Raw genomic sequence first — 13,420 nt, forward strand, 5'->3', positions numbered from 1 at the left:
AGATCTTAAAAAATGAAAAAGTATGACTACTGGGATCAAGGAAATGCAGTATACAGGCTGGGCATCCCTAATTCGAGATTTTGAAATAGAAAATGTTCCAAAATCTGATACTTTTGAGGGCTGATGTGATGCCACCAGTGGAAAATTCTACATACGACCTCATGTGATAGGTCACAGTTTGGCACAGTAGTTAAGATGCTGCTTGGTACTCCTACACGAATTATGAGAGTGCCTGTGTTTGAGTCCTGGCTCTGGTCCAGAGTCTAGTTCCTGGAAATGTATACCCTAGGAGGTAGCAGTGACAGTTCAAGTAGTGGGTCCCTACACCATGTGGGAGACCTGGACTGAATTGCTGGCTCCTACATGGAGCCTGTCCCAGGCATGGGTGTTGCTAGCAGTTGGGAAGTGAACCAATCGATGCGGAGATGGATGTCTTTCAAAAAACCACAACAATATCAAAACACTCCACAGGCACACACTAAAACTACTGTATAAAAAACTACCTTCAGGCAATGTGTATGAGATACATATGAAACATAAGTTAATTTCATATTTAAACTTGGGAACTCATTATGTATATATAAATATTCCAAAATAAAAAAAATATCCAAAATCTAAAACATCCTGGTCCCAAATATTTCAGATAAGGGATATTCAATCTACTTGTATATACAATTTCAAAATGCTTTGTTTTTTTAAAAATAAGCTTATTTCTTATTTGCATTTTTCCACCAACCTTTTGAAGGGTCCTCTTATTTGGTAAGCAAAAAACATGGAGGTAGAGGCCAGCTCTGTGGCAGAGAGGGTTAAAGCCCTGACCTGCAGTGCCGGCATCCCATATGGGCGCCAGTTCTAGTCCTGGCTGCTTCTCTTCTGATCCAGCTCTCTACTATGGCCTAGGGAAGCAGTACAAGATGGCCCAAGTGCTTGGGCCCCTGCACCCACATGGGAGACCCAGGAGAAGCTCCTGGCTCCTGGCTTTGGATCAGTGCAGCTCCAGCCATTGCGGCCATCTGGGGAGTGAACAAGCAGATGGAAGACCTCTCTCTCTGTGTCTCTCTCTCTGTAACTGTCTTTCAAGTAAATAAAAATAAATCTTAAAAAAAAAAAAAAAAGAACATGGAGGTAGACAGTTTCTAAGAGTTATTTTCATTAGAAACACTGAAAACTACAATGTACAAGAAAAGTTCTATAATGGAACATGGAAATAAATATCATAAAAACAAAAATGTAAAGACTAAATATCTTACTTTTAAAATAAAAATTGTGATGGAAATTCTATATCAAATGACATTTCATAAATAGGTGCAATTTGATTTTCTTAAATAAATAAAGTTAGTGAATTTTTTTGACAACAGCTATGAGTGTTTTTATGTTACCTGTTACAGAAGTGATCTTGAGAAGACAAAAACTCTATTTTCTTGACATGCACAAATCACAGTAACTGCTAATACGGATGACTGATTAGGTTTTTAGGTCATGGCACAAACCATAGGCCAACTTTTGCCTTCATATTTTTCAACCTTAAAAATTATTTTTTACTCTTCACACTGTATCATTTTATGTGTTCTTACACTGAAAATCAATATTCTATTAAACTACCCTGTTTTTAAAATGGAAAATGGCTCCCAAATGCACTAAAAACACACTACAGATTTGCTTCAATGTGTAAAGTCTGAAAAACTCCACTTATGTTTCAGCTTCTATCAAGTTTCTGTAGGAGGAATTTTTACTTTTCATTGGTGCAATAACATAATTAATCTAGAGAAATAAAATTAGGAATATTTTTCAAATCAATAACTTACACATTAACTTTCTGGTTAATAAGAGCACTACTTTTATATTAATTATGATGATGTATAATGGCAGCTTATATTGTTTTTACTACACATAAAAATTTATGAAGCCAGGTATGCTTCTATACTGAGGAAAACATATATAAACTGCTTGTAAAGAACATTTCACATTTGAACCCTACTTAATATCACCACCCTTACCTCAAAGAACACTAGGAATTTCCTTAGATTATCTGAATCTTTAAAATCTATAGCACTATTTAGATAAAAGAAAAATTTAGACACACTAGACTTTCCCTCAAAACCTGCCATTACATGCTACTTTACTTTTCATAAAGCTTATATTCTCTTTTAATTCTCTGAGCTCATAACAACATGCTGATTCACTCATTGAACTATTCTACTCATCAAATGCAGAGTAATGACAGATGCTACAGAAAACATCATTTCTATACTTATAAATTCCAACAGAAAAGGGAAAAAGGTAAACAAATTATTATGCATAACTGTACTTTATACTAAGGTTGTGTTATAAAGCTCAGAAGAGATTAAACTAACCATGTGATCTGAGTAAAAGCTGAAAAGTATGAGTAAAATTTTCCTCTTTCAAAAAAGCAACCTGACCTGGGAGTATTATCAACACTAAAAGTGGGTGGGAAGTTGTAAGCTGAGAAAAATCAACATTTACTTTGTGCTTGCTACATGCCAGGCACCACATATACTTAAGAGCATCTTCACTGAGAAGGTACTTCCTGTTACATCCTCACCTTTCAGGGAAAACTGAGGCTGACAGATGAAATAATTTACCTAAAGGTACTGCACAGGTATCTCTAGACTCACAGCAGAATTAAATGACAGTATGGAAATATTACAAATATTTAGATTAGACTGCAATACAAGATCTAGAACACCATTTCAAAAGTTGGGCTTCCTTGCCAAGGCAATGGGAGATCCAGGCACCAAGATGTTAGAGCAGAGAACCTGGCTCAGATGCTGCTAACTACAGGGATCAGTGTAGAGACTTTGCTAATCAAAGTCCAACTGTGGCAAATGCAACTGCTGCAGGGAAAGGACAAGAGACACTTGTTCTAATCCTACCTCTCCTCCCTTGACTTTTTTTTTTTTTTTTAAAGATTATTTATTCAAGAGGCAGAGCTACATAGATAGAGAGGAAGAGACAGAGAAAGGTCTCCTTCCATACATTGGTTCACTTCACAAGTGGCAACAATGGCCAGATCTTGGCCAAACCGAAGCCAGGAGCTTCTTCTGAGTCTCCCATGTGGGTGCAGGGGCCCAAGTACTTGGGCCATCTTCCACTGCCTTCCCAGGCCATAAGCAGAGAGCTGGACTGGAAGAGGAGCAGCAGGGACACAAACCAGTACCCAAATGGGAAGCTGGCGCCACAGGCAGAGGCTTCACCTACTACGCCACAGCACTGGCCCTGATTTTCTTTTTTAACTGTTGTCACAGAATAGCCAAAATCAATTTGTATTCTGTTGGTCTGGTGACATTTTGTTACCAAACAATAGTTAATTTAATAACCTGGTCAACTGAGAGGCAATTAACCAAATATTAATATAAATAACTTTTCAAGTGAGAAATAAAGTATTTGTAAAAGGCACATTTTGATGACAGAAGTGACAAAATTTAGAAACCAATTTTAAGGAACGGGGAAAAAGGAAAATAAAATGTTAAAGCTGAAGTTAAAACCTGATGACAGGAACAATGAAATAAAGAGAAAAATGAGTAGTTTATGTGGGCAAAGAAGGTGGCTTATCATTTACTTTTAGACAGGCTCCATTTGAACACATCTAATTAATGCCTGTAAACACGACCAACAGGTAAAAATGTGTGATCAGTACTCAGGAGAGAAGTTACTGCTAGAGCCATGTACTTGAGACACATCTACAAAGACATAAAAGCTAATGTTATGGGAATAGACTATCCTAATTGCTGGGGGAAGATAGGAGGGGTTACAGGAAGAAAAAAGAAAAGGTCCTCTTTTACCAATAACTATTTTCCTTCAGGAAGGTTTTCTTATCTAGAGAGGCTTGGGAAGGCTATGGTTCTTTTCATTTAAGCCTTGTATCACAATTTCAAATTCACAAAAATGCTTAACTGTGCAATATAACTGACCTAGGAACAAAAAATATAAACTGGTTTTGGCCCAGAGTTTCTCCATGTAAGAAGTCTGTGGGACACATCACATCAAATTAATAGCTCCAAAGAACTTTACTTGGGGCTGGTGCTATGGAATAACAGGTTAAGCCTCCGCTTGCAGCACTGGCATCCCATATGGGCGCCAGTTCAAGTCCAGGCTGCTCCACTTCCAATCCAGCTCATTGCTGCCATGTCTGGAAATGCAGAAGAAGATGGCCCAAGTGCTTGGGCCCCTACACCCAAGTAGGAGACCCAGAAGAAGCTCCTGGCCTCACACAGGCCCAGCTCTGACCATTGTAGCCATCTGGGGAGTGAACCAGTGGTTGGAAGACCCCTCTCTGTAACTTTGCCTCTCATATAAATGAAGTAAGTCTAAAAGCAAAAAAACCAAAACAAACCAAAACAAAAAAACCCTTCAATGTGCTTCTTCAGCTAAATATTTCTTATTAACCTGATGGCCAAAAGAGAAAAGGTCATTAAGTTTTGGGTTTTTTTTAAAGATTTATTTATTTATTTGAAAGGCAGAGTTACAGAGCGGCAGAGGCACAAAGAGAGAGTTCTTCCATCCACTGGTTCACTCCCTAAATGGCTGGAACAACTGGAGCTGGGCCTATCCGAAGCCAGGAGCCAGGAGCTTCTTCCAGGTGTCCCATGCAGGTGCAGGGGCCCAAGCACTTGGGCCATCTTCTAACTGCATTTCCAGGCCATGGCAGAGAGCTGGATTGGAAGTGGAACAGCCAGGTCTCGCCTGTATGGGATGCCGGAACTGCAGGCTTTACCTGATACAACACAGGGCTGGCCCCAGGGTCATTAAGTTTCACTAGTGGTATCCTCAAAAAGTAACTGTACATGATTATTAAAAGCAAAGCTCTTATTCTAGATCAATTTCTAAGATGCTTCCTACTATAAGGCATATATGAGATTATACCAGTAATAGAAATGTTTAAATGTGCTAAATAATAATAAATCTTGATCTAAAACAAACCAAAAAACATATTAGAAATCAACACTGTTTAATCTTTGCTATCTACAAATTTTACTTTAAAAGAACCATTGTTTCTCCTTTTTAAAAAATTGTCAACAAATAAAAAACAGAGAGACAAACCCAGAAAAGGATCATGTAACCAATTTTGTTTAAAAGAACATGGTATCACAAGAGCATGGAATTTGTACTCTGACAAACTTGGATCTAACTACCAACTTTGCCACTTCCTACCCAGTTATCCTTGGAAGACTTACTTAAAACTCTTAAAACCTCTGTTTACTTATCTGTGAAATGGTAATAATAAAACTACCCACCTCAAGTTCATAACAAATTTAAGAATGTGGCCGGCGCCGTGGCTCAACAGGCTAATCCTCCGCCTTGCGGCGCCGGCACACCGGGTTCTAGTCCCGGTCGGGGCACCGATCCTGTCCCGGTTGCCCCTCTTCCAGGCCAGCTCTCTGCTGTGGCCAGGGAGTGCAGTGGAGGATGGCCCAAGTGCTTGGGCCCTGCACCCCATGGGAGACCAGGAGAAGCACCTGGCTCCTGCCATCGGATCAGCGCGGTGCGCCGGCCGCAGCGCGCTACCGCGGCGGCCATTAGAGGGTAAACCAACGGCAAAAGGAAGACCTTTCTCTCTGTCTCTCTCTCTCTCTCACTGTCCACTCTGCCTGTCAAAAAAAAAAAAATAAATAAAAAAAATAAAAAAAAATAAAAAAAAAAATTTAAGAATGTATCTGTCCATATACAAAGGGTTTTACACAAATCTTAACAGCTCCCTTCCCTTAGATCTGCCTTTCAGAATGAAAATTTCAAAGCTTAAGAGTACAAAAAGGTTGTTTTCGAAGTTTACAAATAAAGGAGCAGGAAAAGTAACATGATTTAAATTTAAGTTTAAAAATATCACCATTTCTCATCCTTTACCAACATGCTTCTCCCCCAAAGATTGAAAAAAGCATTCTCATAATTCGAGTATTAAAATTCCACTGACTGAGCTGTTTTTCCTTAAATTAGCATACACAGGGATGAAATCTGTATGTAAAATATCTACAGAATATTTTCATAGAAGTCCGAATAAAAACAGAAACACCAAAATCCAAACTGGAATTTTCACTCACTCATCCAATATTGTGCTGGGCAAGCTGGATGGCCAGCTTCTGCCCCTTCTGGAACTTGGTGCTCCCAGAGTGCCAGATAATAAGGGATCTTGGCATCTCATTTTGCTATTCCGGACCTTTGCAACACATGGCAGGTCTGTATTAACTCCCACACTGAGTACTCTCTCCCCAATTACATTTTTAGCCACTTGAACTACTAACAACCACTTCAGAATGATTGAGTAAAGGCACAACGATCTCTTCGAGAAACCACACTACTTAACCGTGTATGCATGTGCTTGCTCATGTCCATTTTCAGTTGCCACCTCCGGCCTGTTTACCAATACCACACATGTGAACAGTGCCCAGTAACTTTTGCCGGATCTCCGACAGAGGCCTGTCCATTATGGAGAATCTTGTTGCTCTCCTTTTTTCTCTTTCTGTTGTTGTTGTTCTTTATTACCACTTCACAGAAAACACTTTGAAAACTGAAGACAGAGCTGCCTTCTGCACACTCAGCTGGGGAAAGAGAATCTTACATTTTGATGCAAGAACACAAGAAATAAAAGTACCCTTAGGCTGATATTAGGGTTTGTGAAACATCCTAATGTAACTTGCCTGTGTTTCCTACAAAACCTTACTATTTTGAGAACACAGGCACGCAGCATGGTTGCAGACGGGCATTTCCAAAACGGCCACACTATCTTATTCACGTCGTGTTAGATACTTTTAAGTCTGAGAAACATCAAGGTCCTCTCCAGGAAATATTCAAAAATTATTAGGGTTCCCCCCCACCCCGCCCATCCCCGAGAACCAGGCCTTCCCCTGCAGCCAAAGGGAACGAGTGAATAAGAGAATTAGTTCCAGGATCGGTTTTCTTATTTCACACGTCTGAGGACGGAAGTCTCTCATCTGGTTCCATGGCTGTCACAGCATCGAACACACGGTGGAAAGGAGTTGCACCGCCTAGCTTCGGAAGAAGTCCCAGCAGGAAGAAACGGGGTGGCGCCAGGTCGCCCCCCGCCCCCGGAGGCTGCTGCCCACCGGGGCAGAAAAGAACTACGGGAAGGGCTCTTTTTGTGAGCAACTCGGATCCCTCTCAAGGAACACGGAGCTGCACGGCTTCCAGCGAAAGCGAAGAAAAGAAAAAGCAAGGAACCTCCGTGGGCAAAGGGGAAGCCGGAGAGGAGGAGGAGGAGAGGCAGCCTTCTGGCGATGGGGCGGGGGAAGTGGAAGGCCCAAGTGCTTCCTAAGCGATTTTCCCCCTTCCCCCTCACCCCCGGCGACGCTCCAGGCCAGGCCGCCGGGCTGGGCACTGCCCTTGGGCCGCTCCCAGGCCGGGACGCAGAACCCCCCTCCGCAGTCCCCGGTGCTCCGCGCAGCGGCCCCGGGCCCGCGCCGAGGCTGAGGGTCCCGCGCGGCCGCCGCCCTCCGCTCGCGCCCCCCGCCCCCGCCCTCCGCGCCGGGCCCGCAGCCGCCGCCCGGCGCCCGCTTCCTATTTTCGGAGCACACACCCTACAAGGAGCGGCGCGAGCAGGCCCGTCAGAGACGGGCGCCCGCGCGGGGGCCTCGGCTGACTGACAGGGGCAGGCACTCGCGCACGGCGAGGCGGGGGAGGAAGGGCAGCCGAGGGCACTGCCCGTCGGCCAAAGCCCGTCGCCACCGTCCAGACTCGGCGGTGACACGCCGAGGCCCTCCCGGCTCCGCGCCGCCCCTCGCCGCCGCCGCCCCCGCGGCTCCTACCTTCTCCTCATCAGACAACTGCTCCTCCAGATCCGCCATCTTCCTTCTGGCGACAGACCGTGGCGGCGGCGGCAGCGGCCACCTGACTTCCCCCTTTCGGTGCGGTCCTCCGTGTCGCGCGCCCCCGCCAAGGGAGGGGCCCGCCGCCCAGGCCGCCGCGCACGCGCCTTGGGAGCCCCGCCTCCCTTAACCCGGCCCTGGGGGCCCGGCGTGCGGCTGTGCGCAGGCGCGGGCGCTTCGGAAGCCGGGAGAGGGAAGCGTTTCCGACCGCCGCCTGCCGCAGGCTTGTCAGCCTCCGGAGAACGAACGGGGTTCTCTCCCCACCATGACCATATGGGCCCCGTCTGCGACGAGTACATTCTGAGCTCTTGATTCGTTCCCATCGAGTCCTGAACTCTGCCGGCTCCAATGTGAAAAAGAGTACAAATAGGAGCCTTAGATAAATACTCGGCTTTAATTATTAAAACAGGCACACACAACCCCAGTCCGTAATTGTGAGATTGTGCTAGGTAAATTCGTTTAATTTAATTTAATTCAAAATTTATTGGTCTTTTAAAATGCTCCAGGCATCGTGTTAGTCTCGGGATTTTCAATGTTGCGCAAAAAGGCAGAAATCTCACTTTTTTTTTTTTTTAAAGGTTTTATTTATTTGAGAGGTAGTTACAGAGATCTTCCATCTGCTGGTTCACTCCCCAAATGACCACAACTGCCAGATCTGGGTCTATCTGAAGCCGGCAGCCAGGAGATTCTTTCAGGTCTCTCTCCCACGCAGGTGCAGGGACCCAAGGACTTGGGCCGTCTTCCACTGATTTCCCAGGCCTTTAGCACGGAGATGGATCGAGAAAGGAGCAGCCAAATGATTTGCCAGTCTGGCAGGCAGAGGCTTAGCCTACTACATCAGTGCTGGCCCCAAAAAAACTCACTTCCTCTATTCTTCAGACACACACTGAGCAGTCGGGGGAGGCACTGCACTTTTGCCAGGGAATGGATTCTACCATCCTGAATAGGGTGACCAGATTAAATACAGGACAGCTAGCAAAATCGGAATTACAAATAAACAATGGCTTTTTAAAAGAAAATGTCCAATGAAGCATTTGAGATACACTGAAAAGTTACCCGTTTCTAATTTTACTGGATGTTCTTTACTTTCATATGTGAAATTTGGCAACCCTTCAGAGACTTCAAGATTTTATTTATTTATTTTTTGAATGTCAAAGTTAGAGGGAGAGAGATCTTCCATCCTTGGTTCACTCTCCCAAGTGGCTGTAACTGCTGGTGCTGAGCCAGGCAGAAGCCAGGAGCTTCAGCTGGGTCTCCCACTTAGGCAACAGGGGCCTGAGCACTTGGACCATCTTTTGCTGCTCTTCCCAGGCCATTAACAGGGACCTGGATGGGAAGCAGAGCAGCAGGACTGGAACTGGCACCCATATGTGATGGTGGTGTCGCAGGCAGTGACTTTATCTGCTATGCCACAACTCCAGTTTCTGAAGCTTCAAGTTTACAAGAGAGTAAAGATATAGTTGATGTTCCATCAGCTGGGGATTTTGTTAAATTTGCTGGGGCATTGCTGAACTAAGTGCCAGCTCCTGATCTAGCTCTCTGGTATGGCCTGGGAAAGCAGTTGAAGATAGCCCAAGTGCTTGGGCCCTGCATCGGCATGGGAGATCCGGAAGATGCTCCTGGCTCCTGGCTTCAAATCGCCTCAGCTCCAGCTGTTGCGGCCATGTGGGGAGTGAACCAGCAGATGGAAAACCTTTCTCTCTGTCTTTCCCTCTCCCTGTAACTCTACTTCTTAAATAAATAAATAAAGTCTTTAAAAAATAAATTATGAAAATGGAAAATTTGAGAGTATCATTGATTCAATAGTCTGGGTTGGGGCTGGAGAATCTGCAGGTCTAACAAGCTCCCAGGTGATGCCAATGCTCCTGCTTTGGAGGCCATACTTTAAGTAGCAAGGCATTAGTTTAAGTTGGAGTTAAAACTTCATTCAGTAGAAAAAGAGAAGCTGTTGAAAACTTTTCCACAGTGACATGATATGCTCAGAACTAATGCCCAGCAAGATGAATCTGACAGATGCATGTGATATCTAAGGGTTCTGTAAAGAGCTTAAGTAACTATTCAGATGCAAGACATTATGATTATTATTTTTTTAACATTTATTTAATGAACATACATTTCCAAAGTACAGCATATGGATTACAATGGCTTTCTCCCCATAACTTCCCTCCCACCCGCATCCCTCCCCTTTCCCGCTCCCTTTCCCCTTCCATTCACATCAAGATTCATTTTCAATTATCTTTATATACAGAAGATCAGTTCAGTATATATTGAGTAAAGATTTCAACAGTTTGCACCCACATAGAAACACAAAGTGAAAAATATTGCTTGAGTACTAGTTATAACATTAAATCACAGACATTATGATTATTTTAAAGATTATTTATTTATTTAAAAGTCAGAGTTACAGAAGAACAGGGGGAGAAAGCGAGAGAGAGAGAGAGAGCTAGCTATCTTCCATCTGCTGGTTCACTTCTCAAATGGCTGCAATGGCCAGGGCTGAGCTAGGCTAAAGCCAGGAGCCAGGAACTTCTTTCAGTTCTCCTGCTTGGGTGGCAGGGGCTCAAACACTTGGACCATCTTCTCCTTCTTTTCCCAGGCCATTAGCAGGAAGCTGGATCGGAAGAGGAGTAGCCAGCACACAAACAAATGCCCTGGCAGGATGCCAGCATTGCAAGTGGCAGCTTCACTGGCTATGCCACTGTGCTGGCCCCACAAGACATTAAGGAATTTACTGAATGTTCATTTAAGGAGAGTTCAGGAAGTGGAAGCTTGCTAACATGCAAGAAAAAGCAGGTGTCCTATTGAAGGCAAGACATTAGGGAGAAGACACAAAAGAGAATAAACCATTTGGTTTGGCCAAGGATCTCACAGGATGTAATCAACAGCATATTTACAAGCCATTGCTTCACTGCTTTTTCATTGCAACCTCATGGAACAAGGTGCTTATCCCTAATATTATACTCATTTCACTGAAGGAAAAAACTGAGGGTAAACAATTTATTCAAGCTTGTTCAGTTTCTAAGTGACCTAGCTGGTATTGGAACCTAGGCATTTTATTCTATATCTCATGTTCCATCTACTCTAAAATTTTTCTTTCTTCCTGTCTAAAGTCCAGGTGCACTCCAGTAAGTGAACTTAATGAAAGTGATAGTTTTCGTGTTCCATCAGTTCCCATTTACCACCACCTGCTATCAAAAGTGCTTCTGGGTTTGGGTTCTGTTTTGTTTTTCTCTTGTTCAATTAGCAACAGCTAGTATCACACTGTGGAATTAGTAAACAGAGAATTCTCAGTAAATGTTGCTGGATTAACTGGCTGCTCTCTTCCTGTAGAAACTTCCTCAAATCTGATAATGCTTTGCAATAATTTAACTCAAAGTATGTTTATAATTGTAACCTTGGTGATACTTTACATGTGGTTTCCACAGTGATACAACCAGCAATTATGTGTAATTTCTGGTAATCCTTTCAGTAATCTCCCAATACTTGCTTCCTGATACAATGAAAAGGACTAACAGAATTATGAAACATGTAGCCTATGAATTCTGCAAGACTTCAAGCCATCACACAAGTAGATACAAGTAGAAAATAATCATGATATGACTGCAAGGAGAAATGTACTGGAATTCTTGCTGTAAATGGAAACTTTTAAGATTGACAGATCTCTGATATGAAAGGGTTTATAGAGCTGTTATAGATGCTGGTCAGAAAAAGACCAGGTCCCGGGACAAGTTCTGCAACTACAAGCAGCAAAGCTGGATGTAGGAGCCAAGCGTAATTTTATAACAAAACTTTGGGGAAGGAAAGCAGAAATTGTTTACATTGAACCTACATTGGCTGCAGATAAAAGAGGTGGGATAGCACAGAGCAGCGACAATTTTCAGATAGGAGGGAAGTTCACAAGGAGAAACATTCAAAGCATTTATTGCTTCTAGGTTGGTTGAGGTTTATAGTCCAGAAAGTTCATTCATCAACCACAGGTGGTGATGCCTGGTGGTCAGTAGGCTAGATTATGAGTTTAGGTTTCGTCATGTATTCAAGAGTATGGGAAACTTAAAAAAAATATTTATTTATTTGAAAGGCAGAGTTACATAATGAGAGGAAGAACAGAGAAAGAGAGGGATCCTCCATCAGCTGGTTCACTTCCCAGATGGGTCAGGCCAAAGCCAAGAGTCAGGAGCTTCTTTTAGATATCCCATGTGGGTACAGGGGCCCAAAGACTTGGGCCATCCTTTGCTGATTTCCCAGACGCATTAGCAGGAAGTTGGATCGGAAGTGAAGCAGTCAGATCTAGAACTGGCGCCCATATGCAATGCTGGCATCACAGGCAGCACCTTTACCTGCTATGCCACAATGCTGACCCCTATGCAACACTCTTGTTGGTTTGGCCCATAGCTGTTAGCTGATCAACTTCCCTTGGCTCTTCCCTTCCTCCACCCTCCAACTCTTAAAATTAAATTTCGAACATTTCATAAATTGTATTTTATCACTTGATAATCAGGTATTTCCTGATGAAAAGAAAATAAATAAAAATATTCATCCCACATACAGTTGTTAGAATTTCTACTATTATTTAAAAAAAAAAAGTATTTATTTTTACTTTGAAAGGCAGAGAGACAGAGAGAAACAGGCTTAAAGAGATCTTCCATCTACTGGTTCACTCCCCAAATGCCCACAATGGCCAGGGCTGGGCCAGGCTGAAGCCAGGAGCCCAGAACTCAGTCTAGGTCTTCAGGAACCTAGGTACCAGAGCCATCCTCTGCTGTCTCCCAGGGTCCTTTTGCAGGAAGCTGGATCAAATGTGATGTAGGCAGGAATTGAGCCAAGTACTCTAATATAGGATATGGGTGTCCCAAGCAGTGACTTAACCACTTGGCAAAACACCCACCCCTACCCATTTATTTATTTATTTATTTTTATAGAAAACTTTTATTTAATAAATATAATACCCTTTTATTTTTAATTTTCATTTTTTCTACTTTTTAGTGGTATGATCTCTGCCTTTTCAATTAACTCCACCAGACCTGATTTATTATTTTATGCTTTTTCCTTTTGTAGCATTTGTTTTTAAGCTACACGTATACATCTTAATCTGTTTCCTGTAAATGTGCTCTAAGTCCTAGACTACAATTTGGGCTGCTCAAGATCAGGAATTACCAATTTTCTGAAATCATCTAGTGCAAGGCCTCTCATTTTACAACTTACCTCTCATTTTACAGGTAAGTTGAGCCTCAGATAAATTAAATGTCTTGATAAAAATTGTGAATCTAGCCGATATTATTTTAGAGTCCATGTTTCTAGATGGTTAGGCTGTTAATCTTTTATATATGTAAAGAGTCTTCAAAAAGTTCATGGAAAATGGAATTATGAAAAACTATGCATGGATTTCAAAAGTATTTTTTAATCAAAGTAAACTTATTTTTCAGTGCCATTTTCCACAGATATATGCATATGGACTGATGCTTTATGTATTTACTATGAAATAATGTATAAGACAATATTCAATAATTATTACTAATCAGCCACTAAATGGTTTCATCACATAGACTTCTTTTTTTGTGTGTGTGTGTGTGTATTTTTTTTAA

General features: G+C 42.6%; 1 protein-coding gene across 1 annotated transcript in view; it reads right to left on the reverse strand.

Annotated features, from left to right (window-relative positions):
• The window catches only part of CAPZA2 (capping actin protein of muscle Z-line subunit alpha 2), a 68,392-nt gene extending 60,472 nt beyond the window's left edge, over positions 1–7,920 (reverse strand). The window contains exon 1 of the mRNA XM_062208111.1: positions 7,779–7,920. Coding sequence (XP_062064095.1) covers positions 7,779–7,817 — 39 coding nt within the window. The 5' untranslated portion in view covers positions 7,818–7,920. The remainder of the gene's footprint in view (positions 1–7,778) is intronic.
• Positions 7,921–13,420: the final 5,500 nt, after the last annotated feature.

This window comes from Lepus europaeus, chromosome 1 (genome assembly GCF_033115175.1).
Source record: "Lepus europaeus isolate LE1 chromosome 1, mLepTim1.pri, whole genome shotgun sequence".
Lineage (NCBI taxonomy): Eukaryota > Metazoa > Chordata > Mammalia > Lagomorpha > Leporidae > Lepus > Lepus europaeus.